This window comes from Cyprinodon variegatus, unplaced genomic scaffold (genome assembly GCF_000732505.1).
Source record: "Cyprinodon variegatus isolate N-32 unplaced genomic scaffold, C_variegatus-1.0 Scaffold801, whole genome shotgun sequence".
Classification (NCBI taxonomy): domain Eukaryota; kingdom Metazoa; phylum Chordata; class Actinopteri; order Cyprinodontiformes; family Cyprinodontidae; genus Cyprinodon; species Cyprinodon variegatus.
This window is the reverse complement of record NW_015151254.1, coordinates 22,127-30,918: the sequence shown is the minus strand read 5'-3', so window position 1 is coordinate 30,918 and position 8,792 is coordinate 22,127. Positions and strand designations below refer to the sequence as shown.

Below are 8,792 nucleotides of genomic sequence, written 5' to 3'. Positions count from 1 at the left end.
ATAGGCACCAGCACCACTCACAACCACGCTTTACATAGGTGTGAGGGAAAATGGATGGATGGATACAAATACTTTTTTTTTCCCAAATAAAAACAATCAGAATAAAGGTTCAGTCTCAGCTTGAAAATTAGATCAAATCTATCAGTTAAGTACAAAGAGTGAAATCTAGTATGCCATGGCCCTTTATAAAATAAACACTAATAAGTGCTCAAGGATATTTAAAGTTGTTAACATAAACATTCTAGTCATTCGTTCTCTTAGTAATATCCTGTCAATAACGAGACTATTCCCAGCAGTGGGGATTTTCTTTGTAATCCTTCACCAGATCTGTGAAAAGCAAACAAGAAAAAAAGCTAAAGCTCCACATGAATATTTACCATTGGGTAGATTATATTTGCTCTGCAACACCACACAGCACTGACCTTTAAGCTGTATATATATGAAAAGAAAGGAGCAGCAGTTAGAGAAAGGGTAAGTTTGATGAATAAATGATGCATTCTGGGTAAATCAACAGCATTTAATTCAACCCAAACAACCAACAACACATAGAGGGAACAGACTAATTTAGAATTGGTGATTTCCTAGTTGTGTTTCTCTCAGAAGAATAAAATAAAATAACAATCCACACCACAGATGATTTAGGTAATCTTTCTTTTATTTTAAAGAATATTTATTTTAAGTTTGCTCCATTACAAAAGCAGTTTTAAAATCCCGGATAAAGAAACCTTTCCTGGAATATTTCAAATGTACAGAATTATACAAATGTAAAGAGGTTGCAAGCTGATGCATTTGTCATTATTTTAGTTTAAGAGGAAAAAAAAATAATCAAGGCATTCAGTGGTAAATAAATGTTTACAAAGCTAAGCTGCAATGCCAACAAAAAAATATTACTAATCCAGGCATTTTACATTTATTGTACAACTCCTAGAAACAGCAGAGTGCTGATTAAAAATACGACGCAGACAAAAACCACGTTCAGGATGAGGATTTGATGAAAGCAACCTTCATTATAACTGAGAAGCAGCAGCAGGTTTAAAACATAAGCTACTGCTGAAAAAAACAGTTCCAATTGTAAATACCCAAGACATAAGAATCAAAAGTAGAGAAACTAGTTTTAACTATGCAAGTTACACATTTATATCCACATATTTATATATTTAAAATAAAATCACCTGCTTACTTGATCATGAGACAACAGCTACGTTCATTTGAGCAAACAGAACCTTAAACTAATTTGAAGAGACAGCTCTCATGGAGTGAAAAAAAAAAAACAAACAGATGAAATTACATTCAGAGGCTGCAGCACTTTGTAAGAATGAACTACAAAGATGTGGAGTTCAACCTTTAATTTCAGAAGCTTTTTAAAAACCCTCTCTAAATGCACAATGAAGTTCTGACACCTAAATCCTCAAGCACACACACTGAAAGAAAACAAACACACAAAGATTCGGTTTCCATAAATATCTCAAACAAAACTGCAGAACGAAGGCAGTGAGTTTTTGGGGAACGCAGTATGCGATTCATTTACAGTTGTGCAAAACACTTGTGAGAATCAAAAAATGAAAAGGATGCTGGTGAGGTGAAGAGCTGATTCTTTAGTAACGAACCGAACGGAGAAATACAGAATAAAGAGCTGGGATTTAAGCAAATAAATCTTAGAGGGAGCTGCTGTAAATGAGCTCCAAACTCACTTTCATCTATCATATACCCACAGTGAGAGCTAATCCTGCATGTTTGGCTATTTGTGCACATTCAGGAAGAGCCCAGTCCTCCCTGCCCACATACATCTGGTGTTTTCTGCTTTGTTTACCCTCGCCGGCACAGTCGGCTCCCTGCCTTTCTGTACCAGACACGTTCCCGGCTGCGCCGTGCAGTCATGCATCTCGCACATCGCTCTGACCGCCACCCCTAACACGGCCAATATAGCTGGCTCTTATGAAGGCTTGTGTTCTGTTTGCACGTTGTCTGAAGTGAAAGGATTGGTTTCATCCTGCCCGTGTGTGTTCTGTTATCAGGCTGAGAGGATAATCGCTGAAGACACTGACAGGAGGGCTGCACTGATTTTTCTTTTTCCTACATACCCAATTTTAATAAGGTTGTGTGAAATTAAACTCAAATCTATCCACAGCAAAGCTCTCTAAACACCCATATCCAGCTCAAAGCATTACATTCAGAGTAATATTGGAAATAAAATTGTGTGAAGGTAGTATTTTGTTGAACTATGAATTGTGAAATGCTGATAATCCATTTATTAAATACATAATAGGAGGGAAAACCAAAAGGGTTGTTGCCTCGCAAACAGCAGCCAACGTCTGACTGGGACTTGGGTTACATTTCGGTTACCTCTGCTTCTATAGGGTGCCGTCAGTCCAGCTAGACAAGTAATTAAAGGTCAGAATTGATCCTAAAGCAGAAAAAAAAATCCAGGAGTTCGGCTGATCAAACAGAAACAGAAATATCTGAATAGTGTAACTAAAGGTCTGCTGGGAGACGGGGGTTACAGCAAAGGCTGCGGATAATATGAGGCCTGCTGTTGCTGCTGCTGCTGCAGCTGAGCAGGAGCCTGGTGAGGGGGACCAGCGACAGGATAAGACACAGGAGGCATGCTAGCGTTGTGATAGGCTGACATATCCATGGCCACGCCCGCCTGGGCGGAGTAAGGAGCTGCAGGACCCTGGGTCATGTAGTGAGAGTTCATCCCAGTGCTGAAAAGAGAACATAGATCTACTGAAGTTTAATGTAATAAAAGCTGTACAGAAAAAGGAATGATGCATCGTTTTAAAATGTTTTTTTAAAATGAAAATCTGAATTTTTTTTTTTTTTTTAATCCTCCTTTGGCATGACTCCTCTGGAAATCCATGCAAAGGTTAAACAGAGCACCTAGCTTTTAATGGTTTGATAAATATTTTGGTCCATTTTCAAAATGTTGAAAACAACTGTGGAGTGAATTTAGTTCCATTATTGTTGCAAGCATCTTTCTCGGGCTTGAAGAGAATGCTATCTTTGAAGCGCAATTTCAAAAGAAAACCTTTCGCAAAACCCAATCTGAAAGAGAAATTTAAAAAAGAAATTTATAAAAAAGAAAGTAAAAAAAAGACATTTAAAATAATTAGAAATAATTATAAAAATAATGATTATTTTTTCAAATGTTCATTTTTTTTATTGTATTTTTTTCCGTATTTTGATTTAATTTCTAAATGTGTTGTTTCAATTTTTACTTACACATCACATTAAAAAAAAGGCAGCTCTAACAGCGAGGTTCCACTGAACGCATAAGCCCCCAACCCAAAATGTACCATTTTATACGACACGACTCATCGGTTTTATAAAGAGAAAAACAGTAAGTAAAAGGCACGGGCTGAAAGGTAAGGTGACCAGATGAAGAGTAGCCATGCAAGACACCTGTTGTTGTGGCCAAATAGCCACTTTATTGTTCACTTTAACGTTGTAGGGAAATCATATTTAAATGTAAAATCATTCTGGTTTAAAAATTTATATAAATGTACTCTTTATAAGACGATATTGTCCCAAAATTTTGAAAATTTCTGTTTTAAAAAAAAAAAGTCCCGTCTTAAAATCTGTGGCTTTTTTCTGTTATCTTATGCAGACCGGTTAGTTATACGTCAGCCTGTACACCTAAATTCATCCAATCATATATCGACAGTCATCTGTCAATCAAATTTTTTTAATCATAGCATCTTTATTCATTTGTCGCAGCTAATATTCGCAACGGTTGAAATAAGAATCATTTACCATTGAGTTCCATCCCAGTGTTCACGGGGATGGACGTCAGTGTCATCGGCAGGTGTAAAGCTAACAGAACTGGCAGCGTTGTGAGGCAAGGGCTCAAACATGTACGGCTGTAAGCCTTCTACACTAAACCAAGCTTCTGCCGCCCTGGCGTCCTCTTCTACATCATCTTCGTCCTCGCTTTCCTCCTCTAAATAAAAACTGTATGACGGAGGAGACTCATATACGACCTCCGACACAAAACTCTCCTCCTCTTGCATGTTTCCTCTGTCCATAGCGTTCCTTGACAGTGTCGTTTCTAAGTCACCAATTTAGTGCTACTTGGTCCCAATGGAATATCCCATTGGGAACCTACTAGCACTAAGTTGCTAACTGGTTAGCAAGATGCTTTCGACAAACCGGCCACAAGCAAGCTTGCTTGGGAACCTTCCCCAAAACAATCCCGCCCTATTGATAAACGACGAATCACATTCACTTTATTCACTCGTGTAAAGTCGTGCACCACTCGGGAGAATTCGGAAATGCAACGGTTGGACCGGCCGCTTCCCTGCGACTTTAAAGCTCACATGTATAATACTATCGCACTATGATGCTCTGAAACGGTAGAAGTGTGTGCTTGGCAGAACCTGTGGTATCTACGTTCTGCGGCGCTTAATGGTTCAGTGGAAGCTCGTGGTGATGAAACCCCCTTGAAGTCTTTGGATGTTACGTGACAAAATGTGAAACAATTTAAGGGGCAAAATATTACTTTGCAAGGTGCCTTGCTTTTATTAGACTACACTGATGACCTCTATTCTGTCCTGTGGCTAATCGCTTACCTCATGTAGGGAGGCTGAGAGGCCTGGCTGCAGGGGGGTGCTGTGACCGTCGGGGGCATTGAGTGTAGTGGTCCAGGCTGGTCGTTGGGCAGAGCGTAACCATGGGGAAGAGGAACCTGGGGGACACCTGGAGGCAGGTAGGGGACGCCAGCTGGTCCAAGGTAACCCTAAGAAAATAGGAAGCTTAAAATATTATTCCTTAAAACCATATTTATTATTAAATCTATTAAAAATGGATGGTTACATTTTTATTCAACAATCAAGAGCTAAACTGACATGAAAAAACACAAAATTGAAATCAGAAATTAATTAATTAATTAATTAATTTTGACATCCAGGAATAAGCTAGAAATGGAGAGCTTTAAAACTACTAAATACTTTTTTAAACTCCAATATTTTCCAAAGATTAAAACACTAATTAAAGCTCCTATAAAGGTTCCTGCTAAACATGTTTTTTCTAAAATCAGCTCCTTACACAATAATACCCCAACAAGGTCAAATCCAGCACAGAGGGGCACTCAAGTGTAGACCTAAGTGGTGACATTGATAGACTATAAAAGCTGCAGGGAGAGTCAGCAGCATCAATCATCACTAAGGAAAAAAAGTGCAAAACTGCTACAGCTCCTCAAAGGGGAGAAGAAATGCTGATTTCAAGACCCAGAAAAGAAACTGAGGAAGAAAACAGGAGAAATATCCAGAGAGGGTAAAAAATGAACCTGAATGTAACGCAGTCGCAGGCTTTTTCCTCAACACTTTCTCCTTTACTTCCATTTAAAATGTTATCCAAAAAAAAAAAAAAATTGCCTATTAAGGGATGTTATTTAATCATGCAGTTAGAGGAAAGCTTTGGTTAGACACTTTACAAACAAAGAAAATCTTATATGAATCCAGGATCTTTACACTTCAGCTTTCTGCACTGTAAAATGGCTCAAATGTTAAATTATGTAACACTCAGCTTCCAATTGATTCTGAACATGTGACCTGAGGAAAACAGGAATCTATACTTTAATCAATTCTCAGAAAACCCTCAACTTTATTGAAAAAATAAATAAATAAATAAAAAAAGATAACGAAAGAGCAAGAACTCCTGTAGGGAAACCAGGATCTTGGCCATCTTATCTAACAGTGGGGCGACAGTGGCATCGGATGAAGGAGTTTGCCCTGCAACTGGAGGGTTGTTGGTTCAAGCCCCATCTCTGGCTTTCAGTGTAGTTGTGTCCTTGGGCAGGACACTTCCCCTTCACTACCTAATGATGGTGGAACGAGTGTATGGTCGCTTTGCATCTGTCAGTGAGCCCCAGGGCAGCTGTGGCTACAATGTAGTAGCCATCATCTGTGTGTGAGTGAATGGGTGAATGACTGAATGGGTAAAGCTCTCTAGGGAAGTCTTCTGAATTGAAAAAGTGCGATATAAGTACAACTGTACTTATATCGCACTGTAACAACTGTTTCCCTTGAAGTTTCCCCTTTTTCCTATGAACCATTTTGGTAATTACAACAAACCCTCTTTGCTCCTTCAGTACAAACCAAACTATACAATGAGTTAGTTATTAATGGATAGTGCTCTATCTTAAGCATTAAAGGTGGCAGAGTGTCTTTAATTAAATAGTGACCATATTATAATAATCTAGCATTTATCAGACTTAATTTAACTAGTACTCTATCCCTGCATTTTGTGTCTAAGTTTAACCTCTTAATATCCACCTCATTTTGGGAAATGCTCGCCTATTTTGCATACCCAAATGGATAGGGCAAATAACTGAGGAACTGTAAGCCCAAATCACATGTGTGATACATTATTTGAAAGCTAACACTTTCTAGTTTCTGAATATAAAATGAGAATTGGGTGAGTAAAAAACCCAAGCTGCATCAGTTCAAAAAAGACTCAAAATTGTTTTTTTTTATTCTTGAAAATAATAGATCTTTTTTGAACAGCAGTTATAAAGACATGCTTGCTTGTTGTGGCTGCTTTGTCATGGTACATTTTGACATGCTGCTATATGTGTTAATTGTGCTTTGCTCGCTGTGTCCATAAAATGAACTAGATGGTTGAAATGTGGGAAATCTAAGCTTGTCAACAATATCTAACATGTCTTTATTGGTAAACATTTTACCAGTGTAATTTTCATGCATTCTGACTTATTATTTGAAAATGCTTTAAAACAGGTTCTGAGAGGTTAACAACAAATTAATATTTTCCTTTTTTTAAAATGCTCTATTATTTATTGACCTACTACCATATGCCACATGTTTACAATGGATTCATGCATTATATCTATATTTTGCTAAATGAAAATAGTGAAGGTCTGTTTGGATGCAATATTTGGTAGACTGTTACATTTTAAAGCTTAATCTGCATAGTCCGCCATGAGACTGGAGCATAACTGGATGCATATCTATTTTGAATGAGATGCTGAAGCTCAGGCTAAATGATAGTGATGTTATATAGGGGTTAAAGAAACAAGACTGATAAAGCCTAATGCTTCAGGCAGGGCAGCTGTGTTCTGTTCTGACCTGCATGGGCACTGAAGAGGGGGCCGGGCCGTACTGTGCCTGCATCTTAGAGTACGCGGCGTAGTAAGGAGCTTCGTTCATGAGCTTATTGTAAAGCTCCAACGCCTCCATAACTTTCAGATTCAACTCCGACAACTCCGAGTGATTCCTGTAAGACAGAAAGGGAAGGTTACGCAACGGCGTTCGGAATTAGCTCTGGCTTTTACATATGGTGAAAACCGACAAGACAACACCTGTCAATCTCTTGAAGCTTCTCATCAATCAGCGGGTTCATCTGTTCGCAGGCGCCTGCTCGGTCGGGAAACAAAGGAAAAGTTAATGGTTGATTAAGGCTGACTACAGCTGTCGCAGCGTGTCTAGATATACAGCTGCATCTAAGTCTATACCTTCCAGCTGGATTAGCTCTGTGGAGTCAGGAGTCGCATCTGCGGGATCTGCATTCTGTAAGAGCGCCAGTGTTCTGTCCATCTTCACCTACAGATGGATAACAGTAGATTTTTATAGGTGGTTTAGTTTGGAGGTGACTTGTGTTCATATAACTTTATTTATAAAAAAGTGTGTTACCTCATCTATGTAGACAGGTTCGGGCTCAGCTTTAGTTTCCAGACTGGTCTCTTCAGGCGTGGCTGACTTCTCAATTATGGCCACTGTGATGGGAAGGAGAATCATTAGAAACAATACAGTTAATCAGGGGGCTGGGCAGAGAAACCAGTAAAAGCAAAGCATCAGAGAAATAAAAACTACACACAGACCTGGCTCTGGGTCAGCGTTCAGGTCAGTTGTGACAAAATTTGAGGGGAAAAGTCCAACTCCTCTGTGGTTTTCTCCTTTCCACCAGTTTGGATCACTGTAGCCCACAAAAAAAGAAAATATAGCTGATTTAAACTCCCCTGAACTCATGGACACTGAAAATTTAGGCAAACATACAATCAATCTCAACCACCAGGAGAAGAATTACAGCCACAGGAGAGGAAATTAGATTAGGCATAAATCTAAATGAGAATAAACTTTAATCTATGATTAAAACATCACCTGAAATATGAGACATTATTTTATTAAAACATAACAGCCTCTGGAGGAAAATTGCTACGGAAACCTGAACCAGTTTGCTTCTATATTCTCATTTCTAGCCAATAAAAAGCAAAAAGCTGAGATGTATTAGAAATGGATAAAGTGGTGGATAAAATTATGAAAATGTTCAGATAAGATTTTCTTTCCCTCCATATACTGAACACATTTTAAGATTTTAAAGATTACATAAGGATCTTGAAAACTTTTACTATCCCATCATTTAGAAATCATCATTTTCAGTATTAAGTCAGAGTTTCAGGTGAACATTTAAAAAGGAACCTGATTTTATTTAAAATGTTTAGACATGTTCAGTGAAGCAATAGGAGAGTGTAAGGATCTCAGCAGATAACAGGAAGGCTAAGCATATTGCAGTCAAGCTCTTCTGCTTCATTCTTTTGGGTTTCCGACCTCAGATTCGACGTGGAAACAGCTGAGCCCTTTGGAAAATCTCAAAAGTTAAGATGGGGATCAGCATTCTCCAGGAAAAACTGTTAAAGGTGGTTTAAAATGTAAACTCCTTGTTCATTTTGGCTTAGCTTTAAAAACATTCATAAAACATATAAATAAAACTCAGCTTCCAATTTAATTGTTTAATAAGCAAACATGGTAGAAAACCTTCAAAGAAATATTCTCAAAGTT

General features: G+C 38.2%; 1 protein-coding gene across 1 annotated transcript in view; it reads right to left on the bottom strand.

The window, feature by feature from the left end:
- Positions 1-652: 652 nt before the first annotated feature.
- The window catches only part of stam2 (signal transducing adaptor molecule 2), a 26,265-nt gene continuing 18,125 nt past the window's right edge, over positions 653-8,792 (bottom strand). The window contains exons 8-14 of the mRNA XM_015396481.1: positions 7,835-8,033; positions 7,647-7,729; positions 7,469-7,556; positions 7,316-7,370; positions 7,083-7,230; positions 4,569-4,735; positions 653-2,705 (exon numbers count right to left, since the gene is read on the bottom strand). Of these exons, the coding sequence (XP_015251967.1) occupies positions 2,498-2,705; positions 4,569-4,735; positions 7,083-7,230; positions 7,316-7,370; positions 7,469-7,556; positions 7,647-7,729; positions 7,835-8,033 (948 nt within the window). The 3' untranslated portion in view covers positions 653-2,497. The remainder of the gene's footprint in view (positions 2,706-4,568; positions 4,736-7,082; positions 7,231-7,315; positions 7,371-7,468; positions 7,557-7,646; positions 7,730-7,834; positions 8,034-8,792) is intronic.